General features: G+C 38.5%; 1 protein-coding gene across 4 annotated transcripts in view; it reads right to left on the bottom strand.

Moving 5' to 3' along the window:
* SNX25 (sorting nexin 25) overlaps nt 1-23,020 on the bottom strand; it is a 91,024-nt gene that overhangs the window by 60,980 nt on the left and 7,024 nt on the right. For 3 of the 4 annotated variants that reach the window (XM_064511046.1, XM_064511048.1, XM_064511045.1), the window contains exons 2-3: nt 16,699-16,783; nt 7,309-7,525 (exon numbers count right to left, since the gene is read on the bottom strand). In XM_064511046.1, coding sequence (XP_064367116.1) covers nt 7,309-7,525; nt 16,699-16,783 — 302 coding nt within the window. Of the gene's footprint in view, nt 1-7,308; nt 7,526-16,698; nt 16,784-17,360; nt 17,409-23,020 lie in introns of those variants that run through there. The other variant, XM_064511047.1, reaches the window with a different exon arrangement.

Below are 23,020 nucleotides of genomic sequence, written 5' to 3'. Positions count from 1 at the left end.
AGACAGACAGAGACATTGAGGCCTAGATCCTCCTTTGCATTTATATGTTACACATTATACTGCTGTTTGCCTCCATGTTAACCACTGTCAGCCTGTAGGGAAAACATGCTGTGTCAACTAAAGGTCTGCCCAGAAAACAGCGTCCCACGTAACTCAGCCTTCCCTCTCGCAGCTACGAATAAAACCACGGAGCAGTGAGCAAACACACCACAAAGAATCCTCACTGCCGTTCAGCCGCAGAGCCAAGTCTGTCATCTTTGCTGCCATCTTTCCAAACGATGGGCAATAAAGAACATGGAGCAGAAGCTAAGACATCCTGCTCACGCATATTCTTAGGGCATGACAGCCAACCTAGATCTTTGACTCCGGGGGAATGCGATTAAGAGCAAAGGAAGGCACTGTTCATTTTGCAGTGACCAACAGGAAAAGCAGAAACTTAACTGCAACCCACAAGCATGCACACCAAGAAGCAGAGCACCACTACATCTCTGCAGCATCAATAGTTATTAAGCGCTATTAAATAACACAAACAGTAATCTAGGTATTATTTATCTTTCTATCCAATTTTGGACATATGTGTTATTAGGACTGTGTGGTTGGATTTTCCAAACAATAAGCCACTCAGCAATCACAGAAAACTCTTAACCAAAACTGCGTGCAGATATTTATAGAGAGCTTTGAAAGCCTAGCCAATTATCCATCAATTCGGAGCACAACTATGTGCAGTGAACTAATATAAACCTGGCACAGTGGCAAACAGCTGCAAAACAGGCATCACACAAGCTTTGTAAACCAGACTTATCTCATTTCCTTTAAGCACAAGAAAAATAATGGCAAGTGGGAACTTAATTCATTTGCATCTTCTTCAACACTCAAGACTGAAGTAATAGTGACATATATTGGTGTACCAAGATGCAGGTGACTTCAGTGATTTAAAACAGTAGACAGAACTCATGCTTTACACATGCTTATGGATCATCACTTTTTACTTCCCCATGAGCTACAAAGCCAGCATTAACCTTGTGTGAGCTTCTTTCTAGAAATTTTCATTTTAGGAATTCTTCAAGCATGCTCTGAATTTTTTAACACTATCCGATGTAATTTCATAGTTTCAGAAAGCAAAGAGCTTTCCTTTAACTGCCCCCAAATCAGTGGAAGATCAGGAAACAGCCTGTGAATAAAGATCTGTAAACAGGGCCTGATAAAGTGAACATTTTTGTACTGAGTCTATTCCAAGTAGTACACTTTGGGGCCAAAACCGACAGTCACAGAAGCTATCCCCTGCCGTGAGATCTCTGCACGCAGCTACTGAATGGGCAACTGGGTGACTTTGTCCCTTATTGTTGCAAACCTATGAGTTTACGCAGCACTTTGAAAAGGAAAGTAGCAAAGCAGATTTACTTTGGTGTTCTTGAAGACAAGCACTTAAAACATAACTAGCATTATAGAAAACTATCATAATTTTCATTCTAAGCTATAGCTTAGCAAATACGAGCCTATATTAACACTTCTTTAACGAATAATTCCTCATTTCTCAGAAACGCAGCATCCACAACAATTCTCTAATACTGGACTACCAGCTATCACTGGACTTCCAGACTTACCAAAACCAGGACCTTAAGGAAACAACTCTTTCATCTAGGGTCCCCTCTAGCTACCTACAGTTCTAACTAGGGCTGTCTGGTAACCCCCCGCGTTGTGAAGGCTCAATACAGTCAAGAGTATCAAGAAACTCCTAATTTTTACAAGCTCCTGATGCGAAGCACTGTCTTTATTTTTATGTACTCAACCTTCATGACCGCGTGGGAGAACTTAATAATATGTTTCCTAAAAGGGGGATGAAAAAATTAAAAACCAATACCAAAATTATCATTTAGAACGTCCAACTCACGGACCTGGCATGCTTGGAGTTGGCAGCACTACTGGTCCAAGGTAGGAATCTCAGAAATAAATACACTGACCAGGAGATGTGCACAGGAGAGATCAGGAACCTCATGACGACAGACATGATAAATCTGTCTGTTTGCTTCAGAAATAGGAAGTGAGTAAATAAATAACATCAAGGACAAAGTCCTCAAAACATTAACAACTCTACAGGAAATTACGTAAGGATCATTTCTCAGGAAAAACTCAAAATGTTTCATTCAGTCTTGCCATTTCTTTATTCAGTATTTCAAGAGTCTCATGAAGCTACATTTAAGTCTCAATCAGTGCAATTGTGAGCTGAAGTGCACATGCAACTTCTTCAAAATGATTTTCATCAGCACATTCAACACTCATCATGCACTTTCATTAAAATGATTGAGAACTACCAGAACCACATGCAGCCTGCATCTCTTTACCTGTATCGCCCTCAGATCTCTAAGTTTCTTGACACTGCAGCAGAATTAAAATTGTTGATCTGTTTGAACTTTCTAAGAAATGAAAGAAATGAATTTAGACCTTTATAAACCAACATCATAAACACACCTGAAAAAAAGTGGGGAGAGAGGGGGGCAGAGAGGGGGGAGACTTACGAAATGCAGTATGATCCATATGAGCATAATGAGGCCCTTACGGTTATTGCAGCGTCTAGAAAATACTTGGTCACAAACAGGAAACCATGAAACTTTATGAAACTTTTTGCCCAGACTTCCCTCACTGAGGTTTAAAGGTAGTGGAGGGCTTCAGACCTGACGCTACCCATGAGCTAACTTTACCAATGCGTTCACAACCTGGCTTTTCATGACTATTTTACTCTTAGCACTTTCACACATCTGTTCTCATTGCAACAATCTTCTACAAATTCAAACTAATCCTCTTGATACTCATTTCCAGAGGCTAAGAGTGATAAGCAGCTCTCGGTATTCCTAGCTTGTGGGAGGCAAATGGAATTATAAAAAAAAACAGAACAGTGGGAGGTGTGCAGTAGCTATCATGACAACTTGGTTGCCTGTATGGGATTAACCAAATGAAATTTGAAGTGTCTAAATTCCCTTTGTACCAATCCATCCTTGACTACTTTGGGGTGAAAGCACGTTTTATTTTTTCTAAGTGCTACATCATACTACATATTGTAATAAATATAGTAAGCACAATAATACAGCAGTTACATGCCCTACAGGTATTCACATGGAGCCAAGAGAATTGAGAACTGAGCTGTATTACTGACGGGCTGAGGAAGGAAGAGACAGAAAATGAAGGTAATATTATCAAAATATGCACCCTGTAAACTTAAACATCCAAGTTACTTGTCATACTGATCATTCATCAGAGAGCAGCTCCTCTACCACATTTCCCCTTCATGCTTCCTGAGAATTTAGAGCCCTTAAATATGGGTTTTGAATCATGACTGAAAGTAGCCTGTAGCCCTCGAGGGCTAAGTCATGACTTCAGCTTCAAATCCAGGCCAAAACACATGCGGCTGAGCATCCCATCAGATATCATGGCACAGTCAACTTGCCAAAAGCAGCCTGTCACACTACAAATCCCCTAGCTGCAGAAACAAATTTTCTTCTGCCTTTGGAATCAAGATGCCCAGCTGTAGCTTTAAGACAAAAAAAAGAATACTCCTCACTGAACGATGTAGGAAAATCACAGTGTCACTGAGGCCTCTTCTCACTGAGACCTATTCAAGAACCTGGAGGTTCAAGGACAAGCAAAGATTAACAATCTTTAAATTTCATTTTATGGATTGCCTTCACTGCAGGTTAGCAACTACCAGCCCCAGGTGTTATTTATCAAATGTCAATAGTTCTGTACAAGTATCTGATGTGGCTACTATTAGCCCACAGTAAATGGGAGGAAACTTCCTCTTTCTTCCTTGTGGACCACTTCACAGAAAGACATTTACTGTTCATTTTTACATTGCTAAGCCCTTCAGACTCTGACTGTGCATTTCATCCAGAGGAATATGCCTCTTGCTTCCAGCCAATACTGCAAATTAGCAGACCCAGAGAAAGAATGCCTTCCAGAGATCAGATAAAGCTAGCCCCATGGGAAAGCACACTGTCACCACAGATGATGCTGCAACCAGATTCCAACAAGAAAACTTCCTACATTATTTACCACCCTGCTCAGCACATGATCCATCCTTGATAATATCAAATGGCATTGCTACGATTCAGCTTGTTTATATTCTGCTTAAAGTAGCCAAGGAAAAACATTTGAATGAGACATGAGGGAACAAAGGCACAAAAGCAGCTATAAAACAAGAATCACCAAACACTACCCTCCTGCAACTGCAGGAGTCTGCCCCGCAGGATGCACTTGGCTAATCTTGTCATAAATGCACTCCAGGTTAGTACAACAGAGAAGGGAGCAATGGCTTCTACCAACAAATGCAAGACTGATTTTTCTTCCTTATCTCAAAACTGTAAGCCAGTAAACTTTGGACACAGGAAAAGTATCAGACCTCATTTCTGTGCTGAACTAATACTAGCAATCAAATGGTTTCCTACCTAAAACATTCCAAATTGCTGCAAATGTCACAACTGGAAAAGTGACAGGGCCCTTTTCAGCCCCAGCTGGATCTCAAGGTACCCTCCCATGTTTCAAGTAAGAAAAGTTTGAGTCATCTTGTCAACCTCTTTAACGGTTCTGTGTCATCACAGATGTCCTGCCCATAGCTAAAGGAGTGCCTCTGCCTTTATTTTGCTTTGCAGAAGTGTCTAGCAGGAGCAGAAAAGGCAGTCACCTACAAAGAACCGAAGAAACAGAGCGAAAGAAAAGGGGAAGGGATCTGATGCTGTCAGGCTCTCCCTCCTCATTCCCTGCCTCCCACTGGCCAGAGGGGAAATAGCCTGCACTCTCCTCATGTATCTCCCTTATTTTAGTAAGCCTTTTCTCATCTGTTGGCATCTGCTGGCCCTTTGCCTTGAGCTAGTTATTATGAAGGGGAGCCTTGTACAGTCAGAGGGAAAGCAAGAGCAAGGTGAGGGACTGAAGCATCCCACCTGCCTCACTCGGAGAGGTCGCAGCCCATTTTCATCCCCTTGGGCATCCTGATTACAAGATAACACAGGCTGAAGCTAGTCAGTGAAGGTGGAGATGTAACAAGAGATAGATTTCTATGGCCAAAGCAAACTCCCTGACAAATATGTGAACTTCACAGTGCAGAAACCGACATCTTTGTTCTCCTGGGGAGGGATGGTTTCTTTTCATAACTTCACCACTTATCTGTTGACATATAGGAGAATGGAAAAAAAAAAAAAAAAGGTATTGAAAACTTCATAAACTGCTTGAGAGCAGACAAAATGCCCTTTGCTGTCACACTGCATTATAAAACTCAGCAGTGGAAACAAGATGTACTGTTGCAAAGAGCACCACAACAGGAAATATACCTTGCTCTAATTACAGTCTCTATTCCACAATAGTCCTCACCCAAAACTAACTGGGTTCATTTTTAGAGACATTGGGAGAAAAACATCTGAATTCAAATTTAAACTTACTACAATTTTTAAAATGGGGACACAAAGCAAAGTTAGATCAATTAAATTTGTGTTCCCCAGCTAACAAAGAGTTTTCTGTATTTGAATTGTAAATATACATGAATTGAAAGTTTTGCAAGGAACTCTAGCTTCCAAGCTGTAAGTGACATGCTTCGTACTTCCCAGCCCATAGTTTAACATGTCAGCAGGCTCTAGCACAGCAAACACTATAGTGTTTTCTTTTTGTGAGCCCACAGCCTTAGGCTATGGCAGGAACAGTCTATGTGTCCAATTTTAACCTATACAAGATCTGCAGCTACAGCTGTGTGTTCTGGTTTTTGTTGTTGTTTTTCTTAAAGCCCACTATCACATTAATTCCTGATAAGAATTTTTCATTACAATATTATTGCAGCCTGCCTTATTCAACATTAACTAAGGTGCATTTAACCCTTCAAACGGAAAAAATTAAATGGAAAATACTCCGATTTTCTTTATTTTAGCTCCACATAGTGCAAATAACAATCCAGCAAAGATCTAGTGGAGGTGGTCAAAACTCTCAGCAGGTAATGAATGTAATCAAGAATCAGCATTAATAATAGTTAATAATTTTGACATTGTATCTTCTATGTCCCCGACTTCAAATAGGAGAACGTTTACGCTTAAACAAAAAAAACAAACAAAAAACACCATCCCCATCCTTTAACTAGAGGGCTGTTCAAATCAAACTTTGCCCCAAAGCAAATCTTTCTTTCTAGTCTTTCTTTGGTAAGTTAGGAGCACACTTAAGAACTTTACCTGACCAACAGATTTCTATCATATTCTGGAGCTGAAACAATGCAACGTCAGGAATCCTGTGTAAGACCTATTGCAATACGCATACAAGTTAGTTTCTTCTTTTCCTGAATGAAACCACCCTTTAGTTTCTTTTCTGCTTTATTTCTGATGTATTAGACTACATAAAGCTGGCATCTGCCAGGAATACGTTAACTCTGCCTTCTACTCCAGAACAGGTAGAAGTGCAAATGGCAACATACAGACTGGTCAGGGACAGAAAACAGCTATCCTTTTTTCTCTAAAGGAGTGTTAAAACTATGTGGCTCTAACTGTGGGCAAAACAGCCTGATAGTATAAAATCCCCAAGTGAATGACCAAAGCACACTTCAATTAGGGTAACTGAAATGCAAGTAAGCAAAAACATGAGCCCAAATTCCAAGCAGAATTACATGAACAGTTCACTCAAATCAGGGAGCAGCGTAGACACATGAGTGGCCATTTGCAATTACAGTTGGGGTGCAATTGTAGTATTTAGGAGAAACTTGACCTTTTTAAGTGCATAAAGAGAGCACTGTCAAAAAAGAAAATTCATGGAATTAGCTAGACAACCTAAACAGAGGAAGAAAATCTAGATAAGTAATTTTTTTTTCAGTAAAAGTATCTAGTTACTGCAAGACAGACCACTGACAGAAACCCCGAGGCTTTGTCTCCTGAGGCTAGAAGAATTGGGAAATTCAACGGAATTAAACACTTGTGCTTTTTTGGAAAAGGTGCAAGTAACTGTTCTTGTTTCTTAAATGCTCTCAGAGTGCTTCCCTCCTTCCCCTTGCAGGTTCACAGAACCTGTGGGAACTGCTCAAACTGCCCAACTCCTACAGTGAGCCAAGGACTCATGGATGAGACTGAGACAGCGGCAAATGTGAGCTCTAAGAAAAGAGTGGAAGGTGTCTCCTTCCACAAGTCTTACAGATACCCTTAAGTCTGCTTGATATCTAAAACTGGTAAAAAGCATGGGCTGTTTTCCTTACCACTTGTCTATCGAAATGTTCCAGTCTTCATTGCTTTGATATATAAAAGCAAAGAGACAAGCAGAAAATTCTAATGAAAAGCAGAGTTTTGTTTTTACCTGACACTGGCTCCTTTAAGATCACAGAAGTGTGTGAGTAAAGCTTTCACCACATCATTGCAGACAACTTTAACTACATCAATGTGACTCAGCCTCTGTCGCAGCTGCTTGGCAATCTCCCAGAAGTCTTCAGATAGCAGCTGGTACAGCTGCCCTTCATCTCTGCTGAGTTGCCCATACCAGGACAGGATGTAATCTCTATAGCTGTAGTCAAACACTAAAAGGAGAAACAAATCAATAAATAGCAAAATCTGCAAAAGGGGAAAGCATACCAGCAGAGCACAAACTTAATTCCCCACCCCCCTCCTCAACAACCTCATGGGTAATAGGGTGCAGATCTTATTCTTTGCGTTTAAAATTCTCTCCAAAGAGAGAAAGGCTGGTGATGTTACAGAAGTCTGCACCCAAGAGAGGTTACTGGCGGTCACTGTGCAAAGCCTGTAAGTGGATTGCTCAGAGAGTCAGGTTACTAGCTATACACGAACCTTGAACTAATAATACCTGTCTCTCAGTAAATAAGTGGATTTGATTATGTGAACTATCATAATTCGGCTGTGGCAGACTGAAGGCAACCTTTTCTTAACATATGAACTCAGTCTCCACTCCAAAGTCACAGTTAAAGCAAGTGGTAAGATTTTTGGAGCTCAGAAGACAACAATGCTGACAGTACACTAGAGGCTCAGAGGAGCTGGAGATACAAGAGAGAAAGTAGATTAGTGAGACAGCATGAACTTCAAAAACAACATGGCATTCCAAACTGTATTTATAAGCAACAACCCAGATAACTGTAATTGCAAACTTCTCAGCAACACCATTTTCTACTGTTTTGACTTCTCTTTTTGACAATATTTGCGCATAACCAGTTTTACTGATGCTTTAGTGGCAGATGTCCCTGGAGCTGCAGAAGGGAGCGGGAGGTGTTCAGGAAGCACACATGCGCCATGTTCAGCAGTGCCAACAAGGTGTAAAAAAGAGAATAGGAGAAAAAAACCTACCCAGTTTGTAACTACCAGAGGAATAACTGAACATGAAGGGGGAAAGTAAATCACGTACGTGAGAATCTGAGCAGCTTCTTTACCAGACATCCTAATCTCAGACTTTCAATATAAAAAGAATACCTCACTTGTCATTGCAAGCCTGCAGTTTAAAGTAGTCATGGGACTCCATTATTTCTTACTTTCTGCTTTGAAGGACAGTTGCTTGTTTGGCTGCTTAGTAAACTATTAAAAGCTCCCTGGCACTATGACAATGAACTAAGAATGTAATAATAGCATAACAACTTAAAATGAATACTTTGCCTGCCTGAAATACTAACTGACTTCATTCTACATTGCCCTGTTAAAAAAAATTAAAAAAGAAAAGATTAAAATTGATTAACATTTCTGGTCAAATGCTTTATAAAAATATAAATCAACTTCCTGAGGCTTATAAAGAAAGAAACTCAGTCGCTTCACTGAGACAGCATATGTTGAAATATAAAGTTAAAAGCCTTTTACTAAGTCATTTCAAGGCTTCTAAAATGAATTATTCAGAAAAAAAAAATTCACCAAATAAAATAAATAAATAAATAAATAGAAGTTTTGAAATTTTAACTCCTCATTCTGATCCACAAGGGAAAGAAATGCTGAACCATTGTGCAGAATGGAAATTTCAAATTCTGAAACAGATCCAACTTCATCACTTTTCGAAAATGGAAGAAATTGTATTACATTGAAACCTACAACCAAAGACCACAAAGACTGATAAAAATGGTTATAAAAAGTAGTGATCATAAGATTAAAAAAAAGCTGAGGAGCAACATTTCTATACATCTAAGAGTAACTGGGAACAGCATTTTAAAAAGAGACGTTAATTACTTAAGTCTCCTATGACAACACACATTTTTGTAAGCATCTCTTCTTCCCCCCCACATTTCCTTCTGCATCGACCCTTTTCTTATTGTTTCATTATTCTCCTCTTCTGTTCCACCTGAAGTGCTATGGAAAGCCCTTCACAGCAAGGATACTTTCTTTTCAACTATTCTGCAAGACACCCATCATTTCCCAAGTGCATTCAAAACACACTGCATTTTGGGACTTGTGATCATTATCACTGACAGATGATTTACTTTTTCAGATCCTCTTGCAGATGTGCTCTCTACCCTAAAATGAATGCAAGGGGGCAAAGTAATGAACTTCAGCAGCAGCCCCTCGCCTAAGCAGCCGAGCTGTGGTATAGAGGAGTGATGGCTCCTTATCTCTCTAGGACAGGACTCTACAAAATACGAGTAAAACTCATGTCTCAATCTCTTAGCCTATATTCTCTTTCAGAACACATGTCTATTCCAATCAATCCTTAATTTGTAATTGCACTTTCAGGCAACCCCTCTCCAAATTAAACTCAGTTCCTCGTTCTCTCCATAATCACTGTCAGGTACAATGTTGAATTTCCCCCCACAGTATTGTCTGCTCTAGTCAAGCACAGCATTCAAATATGTAACCATGCTAATTACCACAGTAATTTGAGAGCACAACTCTCACAATTTTATTATACTGACAGTCGAAGTATCTGGAGCAAGAGCTACTACAATGGAAAGACCCCCACTCAAACAAGGCAAGGTGATGATGATTCTTTTATGTCAGTGCATTAACAGGAAAGGTCCACAAAATTTAGTTTCAGCATCAAACTAAAGACAAAAGATCACTAATCATGAGCAAAAATTAAGCTGTACAAGTCCTACATACTTCACTTCACTTGGGTTTCTTTCTGTCAGTTATACACTTTCAATGCCCTAAAAGGATTTCCCCATTTTCAACCATATTTTCTGCACTTACCTTTTATAACTCTCTTCCTCTACATCTTTTCTATAATTTTGTTATCACTCATGAGCATTGCTGGCCTTCCTGACTGACGACAGTTGAACCGTGCCGTTTTCTATAAAGTTTGGGGTACTTTAAAGACCGAAATGTATGCCAGAGCCCCAAATGAGCAGTGAGACAGGTGTTAGAGCTTGGTTTGTTCGTTTATTTATTTACTTTAAACAAATACCAAAGAGGTAGAGTATTAAAACACAAACCACTGCCCCTGATAGCACCCTGTGCTAAGATAAGATACTGCCTCATCAGCATGTGTCACCCTGGCCATGATGTGCTTTTGCTGCCTTAGATTTCTGCCTGTCAATGCAGCTGGGGCCTCTTTGAACATCCTAAAGAAATGCAAATACAAGAATTTTATACAGGGTGGTTTGCTTCCTCTAGAGGAGAAATCTGTTCATCCATCTATTTTCATTATTTTCACATCGCACGCTCCTTAAAACATAGAAAACAACCAGCCTGAAAAAAAGAAAGGAACAAAAAGAGCAGAAGGCATACTTAGGACAAGCCCTGGGTCAGCTTCTCCAACCACACACAAATCTCTTCTGAGTGAATCAGAAGCACAGATGCGATGAGTCTGCTGCAAAACTGCAGAAGCTTCTGCTGGGTTCTCTAAATTAATTAAGTTAGATCTGAGCTCACAATTGTAATAAGCCGATTAAAAGCCATTCCCCCATAAATGGGAAGTTGGGTCTCCTCAATTAGTCTTTTCAAAGACTGTAAACTAAGAAAGTGTTGGGAGTACATAGCCAGAAGCTTTGCGTGCCTTAGACACAAGCCTGAGGCAACTGCTAACCCCTCTTCTTCCCCTTCTTCCCCTAATTCAATGCTCGGTGTAACGTGGGATGGCACCATTGGACCCAACGGGTCAGACTGGCTTCAAATCTAGACTGGACAGTTTTCACACCGTTAAGTTTCACTACCTAGCTTTGTGAAAAATAGGAACAGAAATCTGAATAACGAGGACTACATGCCTATCTATCTTCTCAAAGCACAATTAAAAATCAGACCTAAAATACATTCCCTATGTTAATACATACACAAACCACCAAGTTTCAAACACAAAGTAAATATCCTTTTCTGAAAGTACTAGGGAAGAAGAAAAAAAATTGTTATGGTCAAATCCAAAGCTCTTCTCTGACTACATTAATCAAGAGAAGAGAAGGTACAGTCTCAACACTGAAATTTGCTCTGGCTTGAGCTATTCTGCAACAATAAGCATCACAATCAGTAAAATAGAACAGTAACATTAACATGAATTCAGTTAAGATCCTGCATGAGGAAACCACCACCAAACAGCTAAGAGTCATTGTAAAGCCATATTATCACACCACCAGATTTAACAGACATGATATGGTTATCATAAGCTATACCTGAAGAATACTCTGAATCAAAATTTAAGCAGAAAACGGTAACAGACTAAATCATTGTAAAGTACCTGGACAAGCACTGTTCCATCAAAGTAAATGTTAAATGCTTAATTATTTGTTACAACTACTCCACTTCTACTCCCCACCCCGCCAAAATCCCAATCAAGAAAAGCCCTACCTTCATCCTCAAATCAAACGAAAATATTAAGTTTCTCTATTAAAGCTCCTAAAGAACAGCTAATAAATAATCTGAATATATTCAACTCTACCATTTCCAATAGATTAATTTTTTAAAATTTCAAGAGATAAAGGTCAATTATTCACTGTATTGTTATTTAGCTATTATATTTGCCATACAATACAAATCAAAATGGTGATACTATGTATACTTTTATACTATAAAAGTACTTTTTGTACTTTTATAATACCTATCCTATACTAACTTAATTTACTAAAGTTTCTCATGCTCATGAAGTCTTCTTTTAGACCACAGTATTAAAGGCCGGCAAAATGCTGTGTAAGCTCCCACACTTGAGCGACTGGGAACCTGCTTCAGGTCATAGCTATACACAGTGTTGTTAGATTTGAGTTCTCCTGTTAAAGTTTGTGCCAGGAAAAATAGCAACTTTTCATGATTTGCTCACATTTCACAACATTATTCAAACCCTGTAAAACTGACATGTTTCCTTAATGGACTAGATGTTACCACTGCATACATAGGTCGAAATACATACATAGGGAGCAGACTCCTAGTTCACATTTCTTTGTGTTTTTTATTATTATTAAAATGTATCTTGACATGTTTGGAAGTGTATAAAAAATTGGAACATTCCAAATATATAAAAAATAGACAAAAACAAATGTGTTAAAAATATCTAGGAGATGCATTAAAGATCAGACAAATTTCTGTTCAGATTATTTTGCCATGTACTTGCTGCCAAGAGCTCTTTGCTCCAAGTGTATGAATCCCAGCAGCAGAGAGAACATGAATTCAGATTAAGCCTTTCTCAAAAACATTAGTTGCTTGGGTCCAAATTTTGAGTGCTGTGAAAAAAATACAGCTTTTCGCACAGAGCATGGCAGAAGCTACTGTGAATTTCATTTCCAAATGTCAATGAATGAATCTTAAATGGGGAAATATGATACAGTGGAATAAAATTCTTTTTGTAAAGGGAACCGAAAAGAGTCCTTCTAGGGGGTTAATAAAAAGCAGATAGCTGAGATCTTATCCATAGATATAACCTACTCAAATTCCCAAAGTGTTTTCAACAAGGCCTCATGCAACAAGGGCTCTAAGGAAGCTAAGCAGCTATGGAGTAAGAGGTGGCTTCCTGGCATGGAGTATTTTGAGAAAGGAGAAACAAAGTATATGGTCAAATAGTCAACTTTCATAGCAGAATAATTTCACTAGTCGAGTTCTGGTGGGATTTGTACTACGGCCCATGCTGTTTATCTACTCATAAATGCCATAAACAAGTAGGCAAATAATCAGGAGATAAAATTTTCTGATACTACTAAGCTACCGGAGGTAGCAAAGACAAAGACTGACTGTGAAGAACAGCAGAAAGACCACAGGATACTCAGTGACTGGGCAATAAAATGGAAAATGAACTTCAGTTCCTAGGAGACCGGATAAATTCATGGCAGAAAAATCTGCTGACACGTACAGCCCTCAGCCTAAACAGTATACTGTACAAAAAGGACTTGGGTCTGACCCAGTTTAGTCTCTCTTAAAAGACATTTTCCTGAACTATTGTACTATATGGGATAAAAATATGCAGTTACCAGAAAAAAAATTGTTAAAACAAGAAGTGTTAAAACTACTTATAAAACTAAGTAGTCTTTTTTTCTTTGTGTAAAATAAAAGAAGCACAAATGATAATCAAGTCAATTCATCAATAAAAGACTGAAAAATCATTTCAGTGTTTGTCACACAAGTACTACCGACTGAAAAAGGACTCACAGGTTTAAAACTAAAAGGCCATCTTTCTGCCACATACAGCAAGGAAAATCTACCCACAATGTTATTTTACAATTGTTCTAATTTTGGACGCTTGGATTTCATAAAAAATGCTGCCTGGTAGCAGGGCTGGTTCACAGCTTTCCCTTACCTTGTATGCGCAGCTTATGCAAGCAAGCTGTAATTAAGGACATAAAGAAGCACTCTGAAGCACTGCCCTCTCATACCACTATGTTGTCAATGGGGGGGGGGGTAGGAAAAAAGCGGATAACTAAGCAATAGACAGAAATAAACAACAGTTCCTTTTTGGCAGAGTAAGCAACTACATTTTCAAATGACAATTCCAAATAATTCTGTTATACTGCCTTTGGCAAGCAGCAAAATTATCCAAGACAAGGCAACTATTATCAGCAGATTAGTATCATGGGAAAACTGTCTCAAGCCCATAATAGTTTTAAGTTTATTAAAATAAGACTGATTGCTGAAATCACCAGTTTATAATGGAAACATAGGTAATTCCTTCAATTAAAACTAAGGATGGCCACCAATATCTATCCTTCCAACTGTATTAACAGACCATACAAAAGATGCTAACGAAAAGAACAAAGTAGCTATAAGCATCTGATGAGAGCCTAAATATATACATACACACACACATATATATATATACAGGATGCAAGATACTTAGTAACTGACAGCAATCTCTAAGCAAAATTTATATAACACAGATGATGAAGAATACCTAAAGTAGTCAAAATTAACCAAAAGACTGTCTTTTTATAGCCAAGAACAGCATTTCTGAAAGCATTTCTGTTGGCTTCTCTAAAAATGTTATCCTTGTATCTTCAAGGGAATGTAAAGCAAAATAAAGTTGGATTAAAAGAAACTGCAAAACCCCATGTACTGTGACAGTCTGACATCTACTCAAAACTGCAGGTGGCAGTACCAGAAGTCTGAACTGTGCCCTAAGATTACAACCTCAGGATAACTGAAAGTCTACTACATGGATGAGACTTTAAAACATTTTGTTGAATTTCATGTTAGATCTAGATAGTTGAAAGGAGGCAAAAAAAAAAAAAAGGAATTTACAAATGCTTTTTAATTCTTATCGCTGTAGGATTACAGTATGGCACCAATGAAACAAACACAGAGAGGATCTTTATATCATTATTTAACCCTAAACCTGTAAAACAGTGCTCATAGCATTAAGATAGCTACAGATTTCACAACTGTCAGAGAGCAAGGAATGTGTCCTCTCCATTCCAGACAGACTGATCATTTTATTGTATTAAAAGTAAAATGTTTCTTTTGGAGACTCATCCAGGATCTCAAATTTAAGTTGTCACTTAAAAAAAAAGAAAGAAAGAAAGAAAAAAAAGGTTTGCTTAAATCTATGTGTGGTAGAGTGAAAGGTGCAGTCTCATCCTGTTAACTGAATAACAGGAGACAAGTTGACTTCATTAGTCACTTAATTAGGCCTGGGAGAAATGGGAGAAATACTGCCAACCTGACAAGTTTATTGCCCAAAATACACAGTGTGAAGGTAATGCCCTTCTGCTATTTCTTTTCAGAGTAGATAAGTAAGTCGTCATGACAGTAGGTCCTCAACTCAAAAAAAAAAAAAATCATTTAAGTATATTGGTAACTTTTTTTTAGCTTTACTGAATAAGGATAGACCTACACATCTGTCTGAATGATCTGCTGAATAAACGCTTCAGATGAAGAGCTGTCATGTTTTTACAAACACATGGGTTTCTCTTACGTGCAAGTATCAGAAGGGAAGTGTAACACAACTCTCTTTCCCCCAATATTCTACAGTAACTGCTGTCACTCTCCAAACTACCCCACTATCTCTGAATTTTTGCTGGTTACATAAAGGTTTCTTTTCAAATTCCAATGAAGGTATCCAAAATGCAAAGTATGCATGTGGAAATACAGCAAATGACTATGCTTCTTTGAGATGTGCAATGTTCATACTCCACCATTCTTTTCATATGTCATCAGGAATTCTACAATTTGACACAATCCAGGTAAAACGCTGCCTAATATGATCATGTTATAATGGTTATGATCATGTTGTAATAGTTTACCTTAACAGAAATAGAAATGTGCTATAGTATAGATATTCTACTAACTGCTATTCATAAAAGTAATTTTAAAAACACCACAAGTCTTAAGAAGTTTTCATAAGGCAACCAACCTGTTTAATTTTAAATATATGCATAAATTTTTCAACACACACATACTTGGAAAAACATCCTTAGTTTTAAATACAAGCTTTAGATGCCAAAAAGTGGTAAGAAAAATAACCTTACTTCAAAGAAATCTAAAGGGAAAGATATTCAAAATTAGATACAATATTCACAAAATATGAAGCTACCCCAAAATTTTATCTTTTAAGAGCTATTGTACACAGCTCTGAGTGCTCTCTTCTCTTAACATACCAGCCAAACTTTTTTTCTTTTTTAAATCCTCTTAAGGTCCCAACAGTTCCAACTTATCATAACGTTTCGAGTAATAATTAAAAAAAAAAAAAAAATCTTTTTTGCTTCAGACACTGACACTATCCAAAGTTCTACAACAGCTTTGCATTATCAGTGAATTAGTTGGAAAACGTATATAGAAGTTGTTCTTTTTTAGCATAAACAAAATAATTAAAATCTTTATGTGCAGTTTTAGTGTCCAATCTGCATATGAACACTACTTCACATTTTATAATCTGAAAACTGCATTTGTGTTCCACAGGTTTCATAAGTTATAGCAGCCAGAAGCATAAATGTGTGATTTCAGATTCAGTTTTCACAGAAAGATAAATGGGAAACACTAAACGGGAAGATTACTTGCAAGAGTCTACTGGATTTATCAGTTCATAGAAATCAATGAAGAATCCTTGAAATGTTATCCTTGTGTTTGATTTACAAACATTAAGGACTCAATTTTCACATACTATTTTCAAATATTTCTGTAACAAAAAAAAGAAAAAAAAACAGCTAAAATGACAAGATGTCAGCTAAACTGCAAAACCAACATCAGTTACTTACTACAGTGGATCTCTTGGGAAGACCAAGACCTTCCACCTTGATTTTAAATCAAGGAAAAAGAAACCAGGGTCATATTCTAATACCCTGACATATTGTGGAGTCATGACTTGCTAAGAGGCCAAAAGATACTCAGCGTCTAATGCTCCCTTGTCCCATTTAAGACTCACCTTCTTTCAGCGCTTTATCCATGTTGTGAGAAATGACCACTCTCCTGGACTGAACCGAGTCATGGGAGTTTCCAGACCAGTTACTCTGAAACAAGACAGCATTCATAGTAAGAGGAAGGAATAAACCAAAAGTGAAGAAAGAAAAAAGATTAGAACTCAAGGTGGTAATACTGTATTTTTTTTTTATATATACAGATATTGGCACTCCAAATGATTAAAACAAAACAAGTGACAACTGTCTTAACGTAGAGCGCACATTAAGCACACAACAATGCCCATTGTCAGGTACTGTACAGCTTGACAAATTCTCTTAAGGTTGTTTTGTTTGTAAAAGAGAGCTGTGTCCATCTGCAATTCAATGCATTCAGTATAGCACATGTGCACTTATAAAACAACTGCAAATCTTCTGTCCAGTACTTTCACAGCTTCATGAGACCTCAGAGAGACAGGTCAGTGGCAGATCTTCCCAGCACACTGTCACTATGGACTTCACTTGGCCCCAGAAAGTTCTGCTTAAAAATGAAAGTGAGGGCCTTAGCCTTCTTACAGTAATTTTGAAGGAAGAAGCCCAAAAGAACATGAACCAAAACCACTTCTGGCTACTGCATCTAATGCTGCTGTACTAGACAGACATTTGTCTATTTTGAAATATTAGCTCTTACAGTGTCCAAACAGGTGGATGGATGGAGAAACATTTCTCAGGGTGTAGACAAAAATCTGTGATTCATGCTGTCCCTATATGTAAAAGAGTATAATTAAATCAGAAATAGAAACTGTCTGCCACTGCCATCCAGCCTACTTCAATCCAAACGATGGCAACTCAGACTCATACAAACGCAAGTAACTCAAATTACTGGTGACAGACAATTTGTGGAGGGATGTAAAAGGCAAAGCTATACCTATTCATCCTGTACACACATAAAAGAGCTCAGCTCCACTGGGAGGAGCGAACACTTCAGAAATGCTCCCCCCAGTCACTGCAATGGTCATTAAACAGAAAATAAGAAAGCAGTATCAGCTTTAAGGGGGGCTTAAGTAGAAACTGTCTTTAGTGTTTTTAAAGGTAGCATGCCACTGCTTTAGCAGATTTGCAGGCTAATGTTCAGGGTATTTTGGTGTAAGATATTTTCCTTCTACTGCAGATACATGTACATGGAGTCTAGTACAAAACACATCTAATGATACATAGATGAAACAACCTAAGTGCTACCATAACAGCAAAATAGAGCTGTTCAGAGACGCTGGCACACCTAATACACACCATTTCCATGGATATTTTCCAGGCCCCGAGTGCCCTCCTCCCTCCCAGCTCCTTCCGTCCCTAGCAACTTTGCTGAGCATTTGGGTAAGCTTAGCAACACCCTCCGGACATCTTCAGACACGACAATGGTCTTCTAGTCCCTTTTTCTTGACAACAGCATCAATGGCAAGGGCAGCAAGACTTCAGCGTATGCACCTCCATTTGCAGACACTCTTACCCTTCCTTAACTACAGCTTTGATAGTAAGAACATTTTTAGATAAACAGAGTACTATCAAATTAATGAACCCCTACAGATTTCCATAGCCTCCCCCCCACCTTGTGTGAATACGATGTTAGGAAAAGCTTAAGCCGTAACCAGATGAAGAGTTCCAGAAGTCTTTAAACAGCGTACATTAGAAAATAGTCTTGATGTTTGGAAGAACTTCTAACAAAAATGTGTGTAAAATTCCAACACGTCACTTCTAACTTATTTTATTGTGCTCCCTTTGCACAAAGCTGTTTTAAAACTAGTCACACAATTACTTGAGGATTTTTCTGCTTTATTTGCAGCAGGAAATAAGACAATTCATAAGCACTCCAATTTAAAAGAGAAGAGAGATACTCACACAGACATTAAACATTCCCAATACATTTGGGGCCTGAGGGGGGAAAGGAATTCAGAAAACGCTTGTAAGCAAAATCATTTAGGTCTTTCTCTAAAGAAAGGGCTCCTGACTCATGCTATATGCTCGACATACTCAGTTTTATCTAATATTTGTACTAGCTTGGGGGCCACACCAGATTAAACTTTCTGCTAAATCACTGAATACTAATGCTAAATAACTGCACCGAGTTGGGAACCCCGATCCCCTAACTTAGGCAGCAGCACTCCTCACTTTCTAATGTACATACTTTGCAGCGAGTGCTTTTTCCAATCTAAAGTGTCCCCACGAAGTACCAGCCCTCCTTTCGAAACTAGTTTAAATACAAGCTGAGATAAGAACATTTTGGATGCTGCACTCCTGCTTTTGCCTCCTTGCCTGCCGCTCACTCCAGGACTTCTTCACAGCAGAGGAAAGGACACAGACAAACGCTTTCAGAGGGCATCCGTGACTGCAACTAGCTTGCTCCACATCCTAACAGTGTAATCCAGGATGTTAAAGAATAGCGAACTGAAACTGTCTAGAGGTAGCCGCTTAGCACAATTTATATAAAACTTGCTTAGCATGAGGAGCTAAATTTGCTGAAGCCTTAGGCTGCACTTAGATAAAATAATGAACTTTTACTTAGTCCAGTAAGAAAAGGGCCTCAGAGCTGGTTCAAGCTAGGAAGATAAGAAAGTTACAAGCAGTCTGCATTCCTGCGTCTCACACTCCGAAAGGGAAGGTGTCAAGGCTTTGAAATAAGACCAGCGCAGGGCATTAGGACCTTGAGGGACAAAGCCTTAGCTCACTGCTGGGGCAGTGTTAATTGTTATGATTTAGAATCACCTCCTCCTCCTCAGGACCTTGAGACACAACAGTAAGACCCGACAAAAACAGAGGTACAACCGTTGGCAGAGACTGCAAAAAACAAAAATAAGGAGAAAAACAGCTTACCTCAGAATGACGATGAGAGCCAATGAGGAGCAGGAGGCCCCAGACCAAAAAATTACTATTGGTCTAACTACCACATGAGGGGTGGGAAATGTAAGTTGAAAAAACTATAATTGCCCAGGATTTGTTTACGTTAGGGTCCCTCTTTGGAGGCACCCAGCTCAAGCTGTAATTACGGCATGCGCGTGATTAAAATTTAATTTGTTTTGATTTGGCTCTGAATTTTACTTGCGCGAACCTAGGGACGAGCCCTGTTATGGTGGCCGACAAGCCTAATTTCCAGGATACACAATTTCACAAAGCAGGCTTCTCGTACAATTTGACTCTTTTATATTTCAATCTTGAACACTCTTATATTAACTAAACAAAACAGAAAGAGCACTCAGTGGTTATGCAGCAGTATTTCATGGAGATACAAAGTCACATTTCAGTTTGTAAAAAGACATTTTATTGACAAGAGCTCTGTATGGCTGGTAGCTTTGACTGCTAAACGGCACCAGTTTTCCATTAAAAAAAAAATAATAGTGGCATCGATGGTCATCACGAAAAAATCATAATAAGACACATCATCAAAAAGAATTAAAAAAAGGTGAGAAGTGAATACCACAATTAACAATGCTGATTACAAATGTAATTACTAAAGGAAAAAAAGGTGTACTGTGTACTGGATTTTCTGAGAAATTCTCCATAGCAATACAAGTATTGCATAAACTGTCACAGACAGTCCAAGAGAAATGCACAGAGCACTAAAAAATGTATATACATATCTCTTCAGCTTTGTTTAAAACCAGATTTTCAAGGATGGAGGAGAATCTGATGTATGAATAAATGGGACTATTTAAAAACATCAGAAAGAGATGCCGGCTGGGCTTAATCAACCTTAAATGGTTAAGAGGAGACCTTATTGCTGTACATTTAGACTAGTTTAGATAGCATTAAAACTATCAAATGAGAAGGTACAGAGATGGAGCCAGACTCTTCCTGGAGGTACACTGTGATGGGACTAGGGCAAACAGACAGTGCAGGAAATTCCAGTCAGATATAAGGCAATTTTAGTTATTTATTTAAATGTCAAATACTGGAACAGCGGCCCAGAGAGGCTGTGGAGTCTCCATCCTTGGAGACATTCAAACCTGCTCTACTTGGACCCACTCGGAGCAAGAGGTGGGAATGGATCATCTCCAGAGCACCCTTCCAACCTGAATTATTCTATGATTATTGATAACCTTGCAGGAAACTGAATTTAATTTAGAGACTGATCTAATGAACCAGATCTTAAATTGCCTTCCCTAGAACAGCTCAAACACAGATTCCTCCAAACCTCCTTTTTTCTTACAGCCTTACGAACTTTCATTTCGCAAAATCCTTTAGGTTTTACTAGCTTAGATTTGCTTTCTTAAAAAAATCTGTTTTAGTGGCAATATTGATGGTGAATTAACTAACCAGTTACACTTGAGTTGGATGACATATGCCAACAATCACCTTAAAAACAACAGCAACAACCTGATAACGCAGGTTTACCAGCACCTGCGGTAACAAAAACATTTCAGAAAATTCACATTCCAAGCTCAGCTTTATCAGCTGAGAAGGAGAATCATCCAGCATGCTTCACCACAAAATTTTCTTCCTTTCCTTGCCTCAAACCAGATGGGAGGAAGAGGACATATGCAGACACCATACCGTACCGACAAGGAGTTCAGCTAGAAAGCTTCAACTTTGATGCTTTCAGGTTTTTCTTCATGTCACTTATCTAAGGGAAAAATGTGCTACACTTCATGGATCAGTTGACATAACTCTGACTGAGGCAGAGATGTCCTTAAATGGATTTCAGTTAGTTCAAAGCTCTAGCTTAGATGCTCTGTCATACTGTTTAAAACCTGGTATGTTGGCGTGTCACTTAGGACACACGCCAGCTATACCCGCTAGCTCTGACTTGTACTATCACAGCCCAAAACTGGGCTCTGCTCTGTAGGGTTTACTGTCAAAGCAGGATGATTTAAGCCAGACTGAAATGAGGACTTGACAAAATAGCTTAAAGGAGGGAGGGGGCGTATTTGGAAAGAGCATGGAAAGAATGAGACTCCTAACAAATAGCCTGCTTCCTGGAACAGGCTGTTTTCCCTTGAATTTGAGTTTGTTTACAACCTGGGAAAAGGATGTATATATTTCCTGGAGACTTCTGAATAATACTATGCATTGTTTCATACTTTTGAGAATGATTTAAGATGCAGACTATGATAGCCTAAAAGGCCTGAAATAAAATCCAGGCTGGGGCTGAGACAGAATCGTAGTCTAGGTTCAGTCTCCTTCAGACGCAAAAAATTGCTATGTTAATGCCAGTTATTGGTGTATAACAATTTAAGTAATTCAAAGCAAGTTTCTGAAAATTCAAGTGAAAATGTTAGATGGTAGAGAATTAAGCAAGTATTTCAAAAACTAACCCGAATGAATGGTATGGCAGGGAGCACCCAGGCACACCTTGATTATCAGTACATCAACCTGCAACCCTCAGCAGCCTAATGCAATTCTCAGAACAAGACACCAGAAACAGACACACAGCAGGCAACCCACATGCACACTTACTCTGCCCTGGAATTAAAGCCAGAGGCAGAGAAAAATTAGTAATTATTCCTATTACGTTAATTCAATTACAACAAAACTAAGACAGAGCTCAGAACAGAGCACACAATATAAATGCACATTGCACATGAGATGCTCGTTTTTCATCAGGGATCTCAAAGGCAAGGACTGCACCTCTTGCAGAGCACAAGAACCATCCAGTGACCCACAGCTGCTCGCTCCATCCACTGCTGCCCTGTTAACTTTCTTCTTTTCTTTGTACGATGGGCATTAACAACAGACTGGACTTTGATAATAAAGAGTTATTACTTCAAATAATGTTTTATTGAATTCTCCATAAATCCAGCTTTAACTGAGCTGGATAGAGACTTTTTTATAATAATCAAGATTATCTCACTCATGGTGCAAAAATAAATTTTCCACTCATGGAAGAGCTAGTCTTCTTTATTAATACCTATATTTTTAGTGTAGGTTATAAAGCAAATACGTATGAATCACATTAAGGATTAATCCACATATATTATGGGATACTGTAATTATCAATTTAAAAGTAACTTGTTTAAAGCATATTACTCCCATTCTGTTAAGCATCATTATCTTGGTAACAATGTTGTTACCTCACCATATCTTATTTCCACTAACAGAGCAGTTTCTGTAACATGTAAACTGGGTTTATTATACGGCGATCTCCTATCTTAAATGCAGTGTTCAAAACTGACAAAATCATGGCAGTATAAAACTTCTTAACCAGGACGTAACTTCTTTAACTTGTAGTTCCATATAATACTAGACAAATAAGTATATGATAATGAAACTTTTTTTAGATAATGCGCTCATTCCCATTAGTAAATCTAAGAAATAATTTGTAATGTTAGCATTTAAATTTCTGCTCAGCAAGAAATACAT

This window comes from Dromaius novaehollandiae, chromosome 4, assembly GCF_036370855.1.
Source record: "Dromaius novaehollandiae isolate bDroNov1 chromosome 4, bDroNov1.hap1, whole genome shotgun sequence".
Classification (NCBI taxonomy): Eukaryota; Metazoa; Chordata; class Aves; order Casuariiformes; family Dromaiidae; genus Dromaius; species Dromaius novaehollandiae.
This window is presented reverse-complemented; position numbering and strand designations above follow the sequence as displayed.